The sequence below is a fragment of the Triplophysa dalaica genome, chromosome 10, assembly GCF_015846415.1.
Source record: "Triplophysa dalaica isolate WHDGS20190420 chromosome 10, ASM1584641v1, whole genome shotgun sequence".
Taxonomy (NCBI): Eukaryota; Metazoa; Chordata; class Actinopteri; order Cypriniformes; family Nemacheilidae; genus Triplophysa; species Triplophysa dalaica.
Genome location: NC_079551.1, coordinates 11510220 through 11528158, shown reverse-complemented (window position 1 = coordinate 11528158; position 17939 = coordinate 11510220). Strand labels below are relative to the sequence as shown.

Below are 17939 nucleotides of genomic sequence, written 5' to 3'. Positions count from 1 at the left end.
TTGCTCCCCGGGCGCTGCAGCGATATCTGCCCACTGCTCTGGATGTATGTATGTGTGTTCACCACTTGCTGTGCGTGTGTTCACTACTCTCTGGATGGGTTAAAAGCAGAGGTATATCAAAAAAATATGTAAGTCAATAGTAGTGGTGGGCATAGATTAATTTTTTTAATCTAGATTAATTCCAATATTAATCTAGATTAATCTAGATTAAAATGGCTCATTTGAATTCTGCCGAAGGCATTCAGAATATGTGTGCTACCCAAATAATGACTAAACGTAAGTCTTTGAGAACGGGTTTCTCAAGCCAGGTGGCGCATTAGACCAGGGGCTCATCTCCTGTTTCCAAAATGCATCTCAAACTGCTTGAGAAAGCTGTTCTACTATGATAATTGGTGATGAAAATTAAATTATGTTCAATAAGATGAACTTGTGTTTACTTCCGCATTAGCTAAGGGATGATTTGCGTTTAGGTGGTACTTGAGACTGGAAGAGCTCCTACAGTACATTTACATTTAGTCATTTAGCAGACGCTTTTATCCAAAGCGACTTACAAAGAGTTAGGGAGCAACAAGCGATATGTCATACAGGAGCCATAATACATTAGATCTCAATACAAAGTTACTGGTTTCAACTAAAGCTAGACCACTACCTGTTGAGAGAAAGTGTTTTTTAAACCAATTCCGCATTGCACAAGGTGCAAACAACCTTAGTCTTGTCGATGTTTCCATTGGGAAGCTTCTTAAAAATGAATATTCCCTGAAGCAAACCCGGCGGCTTCAGAGCTGCATCCATGTTAGCACGTCACGTTTGATGCGGTAATTTCACAGTAATGTTATGTTGTGTTCAGACCAAACGTGAATGGCGTGTCAAGCGCGAGTGATTTATATGTTAATGCAAAGAGCCAATAGACCTACTTGCTGCGCGAATCACGCGAATGAAGCCCTGGTTATGAGATGATGAGGCGCCGCTAAGGACGCGAATGAAGCCCTGGATATGAGATGATGAGGCGGCTTCTGCTTCCGCGAATCACGCGAATCACGCGAGTTAAAAAATCTCGTTCTCGCCCCGTACAGTGCAGTTAAGCTGGTATACATCCGCGCTACAATATCAAGGTGAAAGTCATCATAGCTTGCGTAGTATAGACCCAGCTCCCAACCCAACTTTGAGAATAGATTAACGGCGACATTTTTTTTATCGCGCGATAAGAGTCTCACTGCGTTAACGCCGTTAACGGCCCACCACTAGTCAATAGATATTGCAGTAAGCTACTTTTAGCTAGTCATTTACACATTTGAACTTAAAACAGAACATTGTGCTTTTGCTAAATAAAGAAAACTTACAGGATGCGCTCTGTCATATCCTTCCCTTTAACTTATTTGTGTAAACGATTATCTGATGATTAATGCTTAACATGCCTAATGTTGTACACAGCAGCCTCCAACTGCACCTGCAGTTGTAATTTAAGTTTAACATTAAACCTCTAAATTCTATGTCGAGGGCTCCGTTTTGTTTGTTTACATGCACAAATATTCTTAACATCATCATTATGACAATAAACTGTTTCCATCACCTTAACGCGCATTTGAACTAAGGCAAACTCAAGATTAAATCTGCATATAGCATGTTCAATTTCTTTGATAATTCTGCGATTATCTTCCCATTTAAGCTTTCTTATGCACATTTTCAAAACATCTGAATAGTTGGATATAAAACCCCTCAGAGATTCCGACATTACGTTAACTCTTTCCACCCCGCTAACTTGCCAGATCTGCCGCGGCCCCTTGTTCCGGCATCTCTGAATTTATAGATAAAGCAACAAGTAGCCCTACTGGAAAATCCAGCTAATACCAGCTCAAGCTGGTAACTGGTTTAAGCTGGTTATGAGCTGGCCAAAGCTGGTTGTAGCTGGTGAACCAGCTAGGCCAAGCTGGTGGGGACCTGACCGAGCTGGTGGACCAGCTAGGCCGAGCTGGTGGGGACCTGGCCGAGCTGGTGGACCAGCTAGGCCGAGCTGGTGGGGACCTGGCCGAGCTGGTGGACCAGCTTGGCCGAGCTGGTGGGGACCTGGCCGAGCTGGTGGACCAGCTAGGCCGAGCTGGTGGGGACCTGGCCGAGCTGGTGGACCAGCTAGGCCGAGCTGGTGGGGACCTGGCCGAGCTGGTGGACCAGCTAGGCCGAGCTGGTGGGGACCTGGCCGAGCTGGTGGACCAGCTAGGCCGAGCTGGTGGGGACCTGGCCGAGCTGGTGGACCAGCTAGGCCGAGCTGGTGGGGACCTGTCCGAGCTGGTGGACCAGCTTGGCCGAGCTGGTGGGAGATCTAAAATCTGTAAAAACTTCTTGAATCACAGGCAATCAAACTTTGGGGAGAGTGCTTTTCCCCTTTTGGAACTGTCAAATTGGCATATATTTTTGCTTAAGGATTGCTAAAGTATATAACTTGTGAATTATTTTATTTATTCATACATAACCATTATTTTTAAAGTCGCATGTAAAGCTTCTTTGCAACAATGAAAATTGTAAAAAGTGCTATATGAATAAAATAAAAGGAGATGGATAAATTGTTTTGGACTACAAAACTCTAGATTCAGATTTTATTACAAATTTAGAGCAATATACTTGCCTTTCCTAACTGCTTGTCAGTTTATCTGACAAATCGATACTCACCAGTTGTGTCAAACGAGTTTTTAGAATGAGTATGAACTATAAAATTGTGAAAATGCAAAGATCAAGTCCTCAGTGACCCTTGATTCTAAAACGAAATATTAAACAAATTAAGGCTACATCATATGTATGCATGTCTTTTACAAATAGTCTATAACAAATATGAGCATGGATACAGTCAGAGTAATCCGCGGGTAACATGCATACAGACTCGCACAACTGTGAATTTTTTTTATCATTTTAATATGAAACAAGACAGAGATCCATGGAGGCTCACTGTGTATAGTATACTCCACAAACAAATGTTTAAAATTATTATAATTAATACATAGGTAATAAATAAATACAAAGTAAAATATATACAAGTGGAGTAAATAATCAATCCTTATACAAAAATATCATAAGAGTGACATGTTGATACATGTGTAGTATAACTTTTTACAACAATTTTGCAGTAATTTATTTTTGCTATTATGTCTCATACTAGCATCTCCAACAAATGCCGTGAACAAATATGTTCACTGCATATTTAATTAAATGTCCCTTTCAATAATGTTTGGAAACACACAGATGTAGTTTTCATTAGTGAAGTTAATGTGTAAGCATTTGTTCACTATTTCAGATGGGGAAACTGCTTGTAACTGACCTAAATGAAAAGAGCATACTAAAATGTGGGGAAGGAAAATCCTTGATCTTCCATTCTGCAAAAGAGGCTCATCAACAGGACATATTTCTTTTAACAGCACAATGCATCTCTCTGACTCATCAAAACACAAAGTAAAGATCTTGTTTACAATGCCAAAGGTTCCATCCTTCAAAAGCACTACAGTGTCATTTGACCTGAATGGTTTTAGGTAATCCGTGGAGTGAATGACCTCAGAATTCACAATTAGTCTGCTGTAAATGTTGCACTCCATACCGACGGGCATATTTTGAATAATTTCCCTTACAGCAACTTCTTCCTCAAGACTTAGGGACAAAACCACAGCAGAGCCAAGTAAACAGACATCACCCACCGTGTGAGAGTGCTTAAGTCTGTCTGTTCCAGCAACCTCTCTACAAAACTTGAGCGTGCTCTCACTGATTGTGTCTGGGCTGGCTAACACCGGAAGACTTTTACTCATGATGAACTTGTTAACGATTTGAAGTGGTGCTCCCCTGGCATTTTTAACAAGTTTTACAAGCTGTCCATTGCCATTTTCAAAGTTAAAGGCTGAATGTGCCCAAAGCGGTCCCCAGTTTTTCACACTCACTGACAAATGATGTAGCAAGTGGACATTAAATGTCATAGACTTTTCTCCATACAACATCTGGAAACGAAACACAAACTCGAGGAGTAATAGGTCGGCTTTATTTACATCATCTTTTGAAATGCTATCACCCAGAAGTAGGTATACAGCTTGCACTAAAAGGGCAAAATGGCAAAGATACTTTGCTGGGAGTATATCTTTCAGGCAAGGCAATGCATAAAAAAGGAGCCAAGCTCTCCACTCAGCAGCTTTCCAGTACTTTCTTTCACTGAGAGCCCTGGGGCGTCTACGAATATACTGAGGAGGTTTAATTTTAGACAAGCGTGCATTTACAACACGTTGATTGTCTGGGGAGCCAATGTAAAACTCACTACCCGATTCCTCTAGCCACAATTTTGACAGCTGCTTGGTAACACCAAGTAAAACACAATGCATATAATCTGGCACAAATCCATAAACCACATCAAAATATGGCAAATTAACTAATGGTGATAAGCCCTTGACCCCTCTGATAGACTGTCCTACTCTAACTGCCTCCTCCATGTCTTGGATCATTTCTTCTGCATTTCTGTCAGCATGCTCCTCCTCACCAACAGGATATCTGATTGCTCCACAGATGTATTCACCTGGATGATAACAAAACCCACAGCCATTGTAGCCATTAAACTGGGTGATATTTTGCATCAGGGGTCTAGCAACTGAGTCCACACAACAACATAACCCTATCAGTTTAGTTTTTATCCATGTATTTGTGATCTTGTTCCACCACATCAACCCATCTGTGACCAGTTTTTTTGCTTGCTCCACAAATCTGTGGATAAAAATATCCATCCTGGGTTCCCCTTTCCCATGCCACAGACCAGCGAGTATCATATTTTTTCTACGTTCTGCAGGTGGAATTTCATTTATAGCCAGCTGAATTGGCCAGACTGATGTGCCCGAGGATTTGTATAAGGGACTTCCATCTGAATTGAACACATATGAAAGGTTATTATTATTGTGCAGTATTCCACCCGGACCTGACAGCTCCTTGTACATATCCCCATCATAAATGTCCCTAAGAACATTTTCTGATGTTTCTCTTGAAAATCTAATGTTGAGTGAATCTCTAAAGTTGTCATTTTCAAGGAGTGATCTAACCTGTAAATCGACTGGTAATGTTACAAAGTAGCTCTGGCTTTTCAGATCTTGGGTACTGTTTGTCTTGTTGCAGTTTGAACACACATATTGTTTCCTCGGATTATCTTTTGTCTGACTTGCAAGATAGGACTGACAGAATGTGCAGAGGAAATGAAGCTCTGTTCTCTGGCTAAAATGTGCAAATACCTTACTGAGCATGTGTTTAGTGGCTGGTAGTACAGTTGAAGAGAACATAAAATTAATCAATTTCAACAGGTCAAGCAGTGCAACAAAGGCTAAATTGTGTTTCAGTGTAAATGTTATGAGTAGCAGGAGTAGTTCAGCCTTTGTGATTGAGAGGAACCTGCATATTGGGACATTTAGGTTTTCGGCAAATTTGGGACTGGTATCAGGTGCAAACGGTCGGCTCTGGTCTCCTTCATCGTTATGTTCCTCAACATCACTGTCTTCATCACTTTCACCTGCTTCACTGATACTGTCAGTTGCTGTTTCACTTTCACCATCAACATAGTTCCCTTCTTCTAATTCAATACTTTCTTCATCACTAACTACATACGTCTCACTTTCATTATGTCCAAAAGTACAATTAACACTATTTTCTTCCTCTGTCTCAACTCCACATACTTCATTTGTGTCACTTTCATCCTCAATATGTCCTTCATTGTCATATGTACAGTTTCTGTTCTCTAGTTCAGGATGCTGATCAAAACTGTCACTGTTTGATGGACCAGGTGCTTTGGTGTTTGGGCTGTATGTGTAGGATCTGAATCTTGTTGTCCTTGGCAACAGATAGGTAGTGTCTGGTTCTAAGTACTGCTTATACCTCTTCATTGTCTAGTCGTCCCTCCACTGTTGGCTACTTCTTGAACATCTGTTTAATAAAGCATAAACCATTCAAAAGCTCTCTGCTTTTCCTAAGAATAAAATTATAGAAACATAATAAGACAAAATATTTAGACAGTTTCAGAATGTGTGTCTTTTATTCTTGTTAAATTAAATTTAAAGAATTATGTTTTTTGAAATTGCAAAATAGCAGAAGGTGTATGAGGTATAGGTTTGTTTGGGGGACAGAAAACATAGTTTTTAGAGTAGAAGATCCACTATACCTACTGGAAGTCCTTATAATACTGGTGAGTGTCTGTGTGTCATTTTTTACTTTAACCTTTGGGGCAGGACGGACAGTTAATATGAATTGACATATTTATGTGAAGTTCAAATTTATTTTGAGTATCATGCCAGAGTTTTGTCATAAATAGTGTCAGTTTTCTAACATGTCTTTTCCATTACACCATATGAAGGTCTGCCTACCTGTGTATTCAACACAGAAACTCCTGTATTGAAATAAGCTGTAAACTTGAAGCATCAATTCTATTGTTTGGCAAAAAATGAGGAACAAAAATTAAGTAAATTTCTGAAAAATATTAGTGGTTTATAGATTGGTTATCACTTACATTCATTTGTTGTTGGAGATAAACAATTCAGTCTGCGCCTGCTGCACTACCGGTTGCTGGGGCAACAGCAACTGAAGACACGTAACAAAATGTCACGCGCAAGCAATTTTGTAACGGTTTTCATTGCTTTTCACACAGGGACATACAAATAAAGCCGTGTCGTTCTTAATATCTATCTAGACGGAGTTTATGTAACTACAAAATGTTCGCGTATGTGCATTATTTAGACGACGGTCTTAAAGACTCTGTTAATGTTAAAGACATTAAACATTTTGGTCCAAAAAGTACGACGGATTTCTCATCGACGCACACTTACTGGATTCACCGAAAAGGACGGTTCGCAACAGGACAAATTTTATTCATGAAAGGTAAAGTATTAAATTAATTATCTCAAATGTGTAGAAGAACAAGTAAGCAATTCTGAGGAGGTTTATGAACGAAAATGCGCAGCTGTTAAATCAAGCTAACATTATGTTGCATGTTGCTAACATTTTCTGTCAGTTAAAAATATTGCTTAATGTTGCTTAATCTTACAATTTAAATATTAAAAGTCATTTTAAATTAAAGGACAATTTAAAGGTTGTATATGAATCAAGAAATACATACAACTTTTAGACTGAAAAGAACATACAAAAGTGCTATCATCTTTGTTTTTTTTTTTCAGAAACTAGCGAGGAAATTGAACAATTTTTGGCAACCGGCAAAAGAATTCGAGTGCCAAAGCTACTTGATAAAATTCCACCAGCAAACAAAACTTCAGAAAGGAAGGAGGCTAAGGAAAATGCGGTATGTAACAGTAAAACTGATTAACCCTTAAAAAATGAAGAGTTCAGATGCGAAGTCCATCTTACGACTGGGGTAGCGAGTTTTGAAGGAAAAGTATTTGAGTAACATAAGGTAAAACGTGACAAAAGGCTCCATCGGGTAAATGGCTCCTGTAAATTTATTTTCCTGTCGACTACATTGCACAAAATAAAAAGCTGTGGCACTTTCCAAAACATGTACTTTTCCCTCTGATGGATATTCAGCTGATCTTTGACACATTTTTTATCCAATATTTTATGTTTTTTTGAAATGTCACATCAGAATTGGTAAAATTACTCGATACATTTTAGGACAAAGTTGTTAATGATTTTCATTTTCGTTATGAGAATTTCAGTAAGTTATGAGATCTCTATAATTATTTCAAAATCTTTACTTTTTTTAAATAAATGTTGTTTTTGTTTTTATATATTTCGATATTACCATGTTTGAATGAAATAATATTTCTAGAACAAAAGTAATTATTTTTTATCAGTAGTAGAAAGGTAGAAACTTTGCTAAAGTGATTGTTTTGAACAAGTATTAGTTAATCATTATTTAAACGATATTCTTTTATTTAAAGTAGGCTATCTTTATCAACAACTGTATGCCCCCTCACCACCACATACAGATATAAAAAAATGTTTCATCTGAAACTGAATTTAAAAATTTCTTATTTTCTTGAATTTTCAGACAGCACAGAGGTCAAGCATTGAGGAAGGAAAGCAGACTTTTCTGATGGACATTTTAAAAAAGAGACAAGCCTTGAAAAGGAAGCAACAACAATGTCAACATCATTCTAAAACAAGAAGGGAAAAAAATCTTGTTGACAATGAGATATCAAGTGAGAGTGAAGATGAACTAATTCCAAAATCTAAATACAACGAACTGGATAAGAGGTATAAATTGCTATCTCGGAAATATCAAGAGGCCATTGCTGAAGGAAAGGAACTGAGGAAATTAAATGTTGAACTTCAGACATGCTTAGTTGCCAAAATTCTTTGTGGTAATTAAAATTATTATTATTATACACTTATATACTATATATACAAGTATACACTCAGGTTACTGAATTACTGGTGTCTGACTATTTACACACACATAATATTGTTTGTGACTTGATTTTTCAGGAAGCAACACATCTCCAACCTCCATTCCAGACCTTCCAGTGACAACTGGTGAGATTTTGTTCATAATTATAATAATACACTCTAAAAAACGCTGGGCTGTTTAAAAACAACCCAGCAGTTGGATTGAAATAACCTAGCATTGGAAAATGTTTGCACAGCAATGTGTTCTGTCCAATATTTACCCAACATGGGTCAAAAACAACCCAGCACTTTAACAAAAATATTAAAAAGAATAATACATGTATAAATATAAATTAATTTATGGTAATACTGCTACTCCTAATTATTAATATTAATAGTATCATTCATTTTTACCTCACTCCGGTTACTGAAAAATTACTGGTGTCTGACTATTTTCACACACATTTGTGACTTGATTTTTCAGGAAGCAACACATCTCCAGTCCCCATTCCAGACATTCCAGTGACATCTGGTAAGGTTTTGTGCATTGATAGAATAGAATTGCAGAATTGTTTTGTAAGTATTGAATATCAGTGCATTTGTTTGATTCTATGCAGAGAGCAGCCCCACAAAAGAAAAAAGAAAAAACCTTCAAACAGCAGTTGGTAAGATCCTAATGATATGATCTTTGCAGAATTCTTTTATTTAATCAGTCACAATTAATATTATTAGTATTATTCGTATTGTCCATATGTTTAATCTGGCCCCACTCTAAAAACTCCAACTCCCTAATTTTACACCCTTTCCCACAGAGAACAGTTCTGCTGTTGTTACATATCAAAACTCTGAACAAATTTTGGAAAACCAAGAGGTACGTATTTATTGAATTCAATAGTATTTCTGTTGGGCATTTTTGTAAAAATGTACAAAAACACCAGAACATCATTTTGGCTAACAAAACTACAGCTAATAATTTGTAAAACATTACAACATATAAGTGTGGTCTATTTCTTTGCACTTCTGTACATAATAGCAACAAAAATATTATACTAAAATAAAAAAACTATTGACTAGCTCTTTAACCCTACTCCTGGAGACCCACTGCCCTGCAAATGTTATTTCCAACATGTGGCCTGCAATTCATTTCACGTAATCCTGAAGCACATGAGCTGGTTCATGTGTGTTTGATTAATGTTGTAAGTAAACTCTGCAGGACAGTGTGTCGCTATAAAATAAGGACAGAAGATATTACTTTCTTTGAGTTACTGGTTATGAATAAAAGACTACAATTATTTACATTTCTTGACTACTGTTTAATGTTCTTCCATACAGGTTGATATTGGTGAAGGTGTATTAATACACAGTGAAAAATGGAAGAAGATTCAGGCTAATTTAAAGGACAGCCTGTTTGTAAAAGAACTGGCAGTGTGCATTTGGGGAACAAGCACACTGGCCAACCGTAGCCTGGAAGGAAAAAGTTGCCCCACTACAAAATCAGATCCTAGGCCTCCTCTGACACCTCACAAATACAGAGCAATTAAAGGTAGGTGATATGTGAACTGAAAAGAAATTATACTTTGGACAAACTTTACTCTAAATGAATCTAAATTGTACAGCCATGCAGCAGTTATTTCCCTTCTAAACAAATACTTTACTCATCATAAGGTAACTTGTTAAATCCACAATTAGCAAATACTCATTAAAATACCAACTGAACTGAATAGTTAACATTCAAAATCTCATCCTGTTCTCATCTTGATTTATATGCATAAAATAACTCTTATTTTGACATTTACTCTTACATTTACCACTCCATTGATGAGCATGCTGGAAATTGAATATCTCGTATGTAATTTCAGAAAAAAAACTAATTAAAATACACCACTAACACCATAAAAGTGTCAGTGTCATTATAGGATCAGTACTGACCAAATACAGTAATAATTTACCTGGTTAGGGAAAATTGAGATTTATAAGATGCTTCTTTCACAGTCCTGTCTGGTCCCTGTTTCCCTATGTTTCTCTCCCTCTATTACCCAATGGACTCCATTTAGCATCATCCTCCACTCTCCTAACCTATCTCTTGTCTTCAATCACCAACAGCTGCACGTCTTCTCCCTCCCCAACTCCTCTCTACATCGCTCCCTCTGTTCTCCTCCTGTTTTCTGGTTATGTTGTGGATGTACTCTTGTTTTTGTAATTGTTTATAACAACTTTGTTCTGGATTATTCATCAATGCCTTCTGTGAAGTTAATTATGTGACAGCTGTGCCGCAAACAAAATAATTGTTTTTTATAGATGTTTCTATTCGACAACTTTTATTATTTTATGTAACCTTAATGTTTTTAGCTGTGCAATTGATTGATCTGCTTATGTCCTTTCTCCTAGGTTGCTTTCAAAAGTGGCTGGAAGGCAAAAGTTTGGAAGAAGCAGAGCTGAAAGCCAGAACTGGAAAAGTTGGACGATATTTAACAGAAAAAATTCAAGATATCAACAAAAAAATTAAATCAAAAAAGTGAATTTGTTAAAGTAGTGAAGTAGTTGTATTTCAGTTTCAGTTCAGGTTATTAATGCCAATTATTAAGTAATTTATCTCATTTATGTTATACACAAATTATTTTTTTGATGATATTCATGTAAATAAACTGAATTAATCATCCTGAATGTCTGTGTTTGTTTTACATTTTTAAAGCAGAACTGGACATGTATTATAACTGGAAGCTGTTGTTAAAAACAGGTGTTAATTATTCATCATTATCTCGCTTGATTTTTTTTAACACTGAAAAAAATTCAGCTACCTGCATAAGATGGATTTGGTTGATCTAACCAGCAACCAGCAACCAGCAACCAGCAACCAGCTACCAGCAACCAGCAACCAGCTACCAGCTGCCATGTTCCAAAACACAGCTTGAGCTGGTCTAGCTGGTTGACCAGCTTGACCTGGTCTTGCTGGATTTTCCAGTAGGGAGACCAATCAGGATGCAGCGCATGAAACGGCAGCGACTTACATCGCATTATTTCACTATTTCACTTTTCACTTCACTTTTCATTATTGCATCGCGTGCAGTGTGAAAGTCACTTGATGTCCCGTTCACATTACAAGCAAAAAATGACATGATTTCATTTGTTTCAGTAGAGAGCTGGCGACTTCTGGCGAAATGATCAGTTGCAACCGTTGGCGACCAGATGGGGCGTGTCTCGCGTCGTGAAAAAGTTGAGAAATGTTTAACGTTATGCAAATGAGGAACGACAGCCAATTGTTGAGAAGATGGGAGCTAACGTGATTCTAATGCCCACTAGCGATCTAACCACCAAGCCCTGATGACTTGCAGTGTCGACTGTAATGTGAACAGGGCATGATGTCGAACCAATCTGGACAATGTTGTATCAAGGTTAAAACAACATAACAGTTTTTAGAGCTGCATCAAAGGAATGTTTGCTTATGCTATCTTTTACATATAAATAATTTACACTGCTAAGATTTTTATATACGCACATTTAAATGACCCTTGTTTAATTTATGGAGGATCTATTTATAGACATTTTATATAATATACTTAACTATGTCTTCAGAGGTGTATTAGGTTCTTTTAGGTTTTTATAATCTCAGAATTTCTATCTTGCTGGTAATTGACCATGTTGTTTCTACAGTAGCCCTAAACGTACAAGCTTGTCTACAGACCGCGTTTCAATAATTCATTATCTCCTTCAATAAAGAAGTGAAAATGTGATGATATCTTAGTTCTGTGTCAGCAGTGAGCGGTGGAGTGAGCAGGTGGTTGCAATTCGCAACCTCACCACTAGATGCTGCTTAATATCACTGACTGGTCCTTTAATATATAAAAAACAGATGTAGGAAATATCTCACCAAAGACTGTAACACTGAATGTGTATGAGGTCTTCTGTTTGCCGCTGATGATCATTTGATAAAGTCCAGAGTGTTGAGTTTTGATGTCCGTGATGTTGAGAGATCCAGTCTGACTGTCCACCTGCAGTCTGTCTCTGAACATCCCATCAAGAACATCAGCAAATTCTAAAAAACTATTAGCTTCTAAGTTGATTGTAACTATACGAGTCTTTTCAGGTCCAAATCTCCACACTATCACATCTTCTGTCTGCATATCAATAAAATGAGTGTGTAGAGTAACAGAATGTCCCTCCATCACTGACACTGACTTCACTTCATGTGCATCAACACCTGAGGAAATGTTTAGAAGTCAACTCTCTTGCAAATAACAGGAAAGATAAAAATAATCATGATGCATTCGGATTATTTTGAATTTACACAGCTTCATGTTAAAACGGTACAATGAAATGGGCTGTCCAAGACAATTTTTTTATTGAACACAACAGTTTTAGCAGTTTATTAATCTGCAACTGCTCCTGTAAACCATACAATCAATAAAATAAAGATGAGTATGTATATAACTTACCTCCCATACAGTAGGAGAACAAAGACAGAAAAACAAATATGAGAAACATCGTCTTTAACAGTTCAGGGGTCTGAAAAGTCTCACTTTGTTTTGTAAACCTGAGCTGAAAGTCTACAGTATAGTGGTTTGACTTCCGTTAGATCTCGCTACAGAATGAGACCACCTCTTTCCATTCAACACATGCCCTTATCACATAAACTCCACCCTGAAAGACATAAAAGCATTACATTTTTATTAAAATTCGTTATAAAACAATTAACATAAAACAAACTAAATTGCAAGCAAACAATGTGCACATTGGCCATTTCAGGCCAAGTCAACATGTGTTCTATCATTGAATCTGTTTATTTCGTGATCTGTATGAACTGCATTTGAAAGTCAGAGAAGAGTCTATTATGGGTATGAATACAGAGAGAATGACAAGACACACCGGGAACATGAGGCTAAATACACAAATCAATTACATGGTTCTTCTTATTTTTGTTTACGCATCTTTGTCTTTTCTCTTTGCATCGTATCTCCTGCCCTTAATAATGAGTATCCTCACTTAGGACTCCTCAAGAAGTAGTTTGCACTTTGAGGAACACCCGGAAACTCTAGATAAAAACACAACAAAACTTGGCTCTCTTACCCTATAACCAAATATTACCCGAGGTTTCAAATACTCAAACACAATTTTTATTTTTAACTGAATGCAAAACTGTAAATGTCTTGGTTGAAGTGAAACGTGGAGTGGAAAAAATATGTGGCTTGGTTGGTGAGAATGAGAAGTGTGTTTGTCTATTCTGTTGAAGTTTGTGGTTGATGACTTTGTGTGTGTATGTCAGAGGTATGAACAATGTGTGTTTGTGTATGTGTAACTAAGGGGCCGTTTACACGAGACCGTTTATAACTGAAAGCACAAAACAATTTATGCGATTTTGCTGTCCGTTTATGCGGAAGCGGCTTTTTAGGGGGCTGATAACGCAAAATTTTGAAGATCAAGAACATCTGAAAGGTACAGTGTGTAGCATTTTGAAGGATTTATTTAGCAAAATGTGATATAATATAAAGCTATGTTGTGAGTGGTGAAGAAATACCTTACAAAATGAACCGAAATGTTTATATTACCTTACATTGAGCCATTTTATGTAAATACACCGCGGGCACACCCTTCCATGTAATTTATCACACTGCACAGCCATGTTTCTATACAAACTACTACAAGCAAGTATACTCTTCTTCTTCGGTTGTGTTTTGGAGGTAGCTTGCAAAGCCACTACATAAAAGGATTAGCAGAAGAAAAGGAAGAACAATAACACAATTTACTTGTTGTGTTTTTATTAGAAACAGAAACGGTTCTTTGTTGCAGTAAGAAGTGAAATTTGCGCTAATGGCGGACCACAAATACTCTACCCGACAGAGTGTCAATCTGTGTCCTCAAAAAAGAGAAAATACGATGCAGCAAGGCGAAGTCGAGAGAAAAAACGGGAGAAAACCTTAATAAACATCGCCGTGGCTTTTCCCAGAAGGAGGGCACTGAAGCAGGAAAGGGTTTGCTAAGTGACGCCGAAGTTGCCAGCTTTGTGCTGGACCGGTAGGTTTGTCTAATTTCCGCAATATAAATTAGGACATCTCTGTCCTGTGTCCGTAACTTCAGTCTGTTGTTCGCCTGTGAGACGTACATTACATGATCAACACCACCGATAATGGCCGCTATCATTTACGGAACCCTTTTGTCCTGTGACGGCAACCGTAGCTTCGGCGGAGCTGTAGGTTGCAATTTCACACATCGCCAATAGTGGCCTCTGAAACTTACACACAGAACCTTTAAACCACGGAAGATAAACCACGAAGTACGCAAGAATGAGAAAACGACATCGTGCGCATGCGTATCAGGTGTGGGGGTGTGGTATGTGCGTGTACACCCAAACACAACAAAGAAGAAGAAACAAATACACAATGGCGGATTACATGGGTTTTTTTGTGCAGCTCAATATTTTGTTAACACTACTCCAGCAAAGTGTAGATTTGCTACACCAGTGCTATAATGACCAGCGGAGACAAATTATTTATCCACAGCAAAATCTTAACACTCATTTACGGCAACAAAGGTTTTTTAAACAGCGCTTTTGGATCAGACCAGGGAGGACGAGTAGATGGTGGGAAGACCGGCTTCCAATAAACCATCAATCGTCAGGGACACTGGTACTTTTCTTTACAAAGTGATGTCGCCAACTACTACTTTCGCAGGCCTAATAAAAATCTTGCGGATCTGTGTAAACACAAATTGTTTTGATAACGTTGTCGTGTGTATGTGAAACTTTTCAGTTTTTCATTATGTAATCGCGGCCTAAATTTTGATTCTTTTGCTGCCTTTGTAGTTTCTTCAACTCTACACAAAACCGCACCAAATGCACCAATGTGGATGTTTAAATACAAGTTTGCTTTAAATCGAGCAGTGATATTACTGTCACCTGTGTTGATGGGGTGGGTGGTGCTGGCTAGTTGTGCAGGGCAAAAAGGGCACCCCTGTTATAAATCATTTTCAATCTTTTAATTGCTTTATATCTTACATACATAATTTTTCTATCAAATTCTTTAGAGAGTGTTGAATGCAGCTCACAGGGCCATGAATCCATGAATGGTATATCTGCAAGGTATCATCTTAATTTAGCATTTATATTTTGCCAGAGATCTCAACGTCAGACGTAAAATAACTTTCATCTAAACGCGGTTTGAAAAAACACAAGCAGTTTGTTCCTTAAAGCGTCCTGTAGTTTAGTTATTTAAAGAATGTTTATTTATTTATTTACATGGATGGATTAAACAGTGTTTGCATATTATTTATCATCAAAGAACTGGAAATATAAGAAGTTGAGGAAGAGAACCAGTGGGTTTTGCAGCCATGTACAGTTGGGTGTCGTCTGCATAACAGTTCAAATGAATACCATGCTTCCTTAAAATGTAACCAAGTTGTATATAAATAATTAACAAAAGTGGGCCCAAAATAGAACCCTGGGGAACACCAGTGGTGACAGTAGATGTTCTTGATCTGAAACTTTTTCATTGACCTGGCTGAGTGCGACCGATATGACCTAAACCAAGACAGAGAAGTTCCAGCAATCCCAATAGAAGCTAACCTGTCAAGGAGTATGAGAGATAGTATCAAAGGCTGCGCTCAAGTCAAGAAGGACATGTATAGTTAATAACCCAGAATTAGCTGATAGTGACAGATCATTGGTAATTCTATCAAGAGCAGTCTCAGTACTGTGGTGGGGATGAAAACCAGATTGGAATTGTTCAAACAAATTATTATTGGAAAAGTGTTCATGAATTTGAATTGCAATACACTTTTCCACAAACTTAGAGATAAACCGTAGATATGAGATCGGACAGAAATTATCAAGGTTAGAAGGATCAGGCCCTGGTTTCTTAAGTATAGGAGTAAAAATAGTAGAATTAGGAGATGAGGGTACAGAACCAGAAACAAGTGAAGAGTGGACAATTTTAGTAATCAATTGCGACAGGGCTGGTAAATAACTTTTACTAAAGATGTTCGGAGGGGTTATTGTGTTTAACCCTGATCATATTCTGTATACTATGGGGCTTTTATTGTGTATAATCCTGATCATATTCTGTATACTATGGGGCTTTTATTGTGTATAATCCTGATCATATTCTGTAAACTATGGGGCTTTTTATTCACCCCGGTAATGAAGTATTCATAGGAATGTTTGTAACATAGATGTGTTAGTAGATCAGAAATCACATTAAGTTAGATGAGTATTAGAATCACGATAAGATTGTTTGAATGATAGAATCAATATATTTCTGCATGATAGAATCAACATATGTGTAGTGATTGATTTTATAAACTATTTTAATCATTTTCAGCGATACAAAATCCAGTGATGGTTTAAAGGCCAGACCAAAATAAATTCCATTCCATTCCATTTTCTACCGCTTATCCGAACTACCTCGGGTCACGGGGAGCCTGCGCCTATCTCAGGAGTCATCGGGCATCAAGGCAGGATACACCCTGGATGGAGTGCCAACCCATCGCAGGGCACACACACTCACTCATTCACTCACGCTATAGCAAAATTTATTTTTCAAAAAAATGAATCAAGGTTGAGACTCCACCATTAGACAAGAAACCTTGTTGCCTAGACTTAATGGTGGCAGACAAGGACAGTTGGATAATAAAAAATAAGAGATAGCGGGACTTTACCTGATCGGTTTTGAAAGGAAACACCTTTGAGAGTTTCACTACAACTAGAGGCTGGTAAAAGTTTTTAGAAGTTTTTGGAGACTTGTAACATCTCACTTTGCTTGGCTTGTACAAATAAAGTTAAATCTTTGACACCTGGACCTTCCCAGTCGGAGCAATTTTTTGAGCTTGAAGATCAACATTTTCCTCATCAGGGTCAAGAGGACAGGTGGAAGATTTAGAGTTAATTATCAAAGACATTATCTCTGTAGTAGTTACGAGCTGTTGCGAGCTGTCTCTTTAATATCTCGTGGGTTATAAACATGATGCTGCTGATGATCTTGACACACCCACCAAACAAAAGCAAACGTCTCTCAAACCCTGTTGCAAACCCTTTCCAGGAAACGTGTCGTTCAACTTGGAAAACGTAGCAAATTGTTCTGCACCGGATTAATCTTGAACATGTCCCAGAACAGCAACCGTATAACCACACCCACCAGATCTCAGACGACCAATTAAAAAAAAAAACTTCAGAAATACAACAACAGCACACATACTGAGGAAATAACATGAAATAGTTAAGACATTTTCTAATTTTCATTACTTTTATTTTCACCGTTTCATCTGAAAGAAGAACAAACCAGCTCCTTAAAATATTAACGGTGTTAATCCAGATGATCTAATATACACTCACTTAAAGGATTATTAAGAACACCTGTTCAATTTCTCATTAATGCAATTAAAGACGATAGGGGTTCTGGTGATCAACCACTACAGTGAGTGCTAAAGATGATCTCCTGATTGGTGAATTTTAATGTGTCATGTTAGCTTTAGTCACATGGTCAAGGAAAGTAGAAAAAGGGAATGGGAGATGATTTAGCTCCTCGTCGCCCTGGAAGCTCTTCAGTGGGAGCTCTGACTCTTCTTTTCCTTTGAGCTTCTCTAATTTGTTTTACTGTGATGTGTTTGTAATGTTCATC

The 17939-nt window shown here is 37.7% G+C and overlaps 2 protein-coding genes across 2 annotated transcripts in view; one reads left to right on the top strand and one right to left on the bottom strand.

The window, feature by feature from the left end:
* Positions 1–17939, bottom strand: part of LOC130429953 (uncharacterized) — a 28214-nt gene that overhangs the window by 2027 nt on the left and 8248 nt on the right. The window contains exon 4 of the mRNA XM_056758807.1: positions 12203–12532. Within this exon, the coding sequence (XP_056614785.1) occupies positions 12203–12532 (330 nt within the window). The remainder of the gene's footprint in view (positions 1–12202; positions 12533–17939) is intronic.
* Positions 6119–10984, top strand: LOC130430747 (BEN domain-containing protein 5-like). The gene is made up of 9 exons (XM_056759897.1): positions 6119–6870; positions 7167–7288; positions 7997–8309; positions 8434–8481; positions 8819–8866; positions 8952–8999; positions 9147–9205; positions 9667–9877; positions 10723–10984. The coding sequence occupies exons 1-9, from the start codon at positions 6705–6707 to the stop codon at positions 10851–10853; spliced, it is 1146 nt and encodes a 381-aa protein (XP_056615875.1). The 5' UTR covers positions 6119–6704; the 3' UTR covers positions 10854–10984.

What these genes read in the sequence shown, in the direction of transcription:
- LOC130430747 (XM_056759897.1), top strand. Translation starts at nt 6,705, where the DNA reads ATGTTCGCGTATGTGCATTATTTAGACGACGGTCTTAAAGACTCTGTT. An exon ending in ACAAATTTTATTCATGAAAG is followed by an intron (nt 6,871 to 7,166) that starts GTAAAGTATTAA and finishes TTTTTTTTTCAG; the next exon opens with AAACTAGCGAGGAAATTGAA. An exon ending in AGTTGCCAAAATTCTTTGTG is followed by an intron (nt 8,310 to 8,433) that starts GTAATTAAAATT and finishes TTGATTTTTCAG; the next exon opens with GAAGCAACACATCTCCAACC.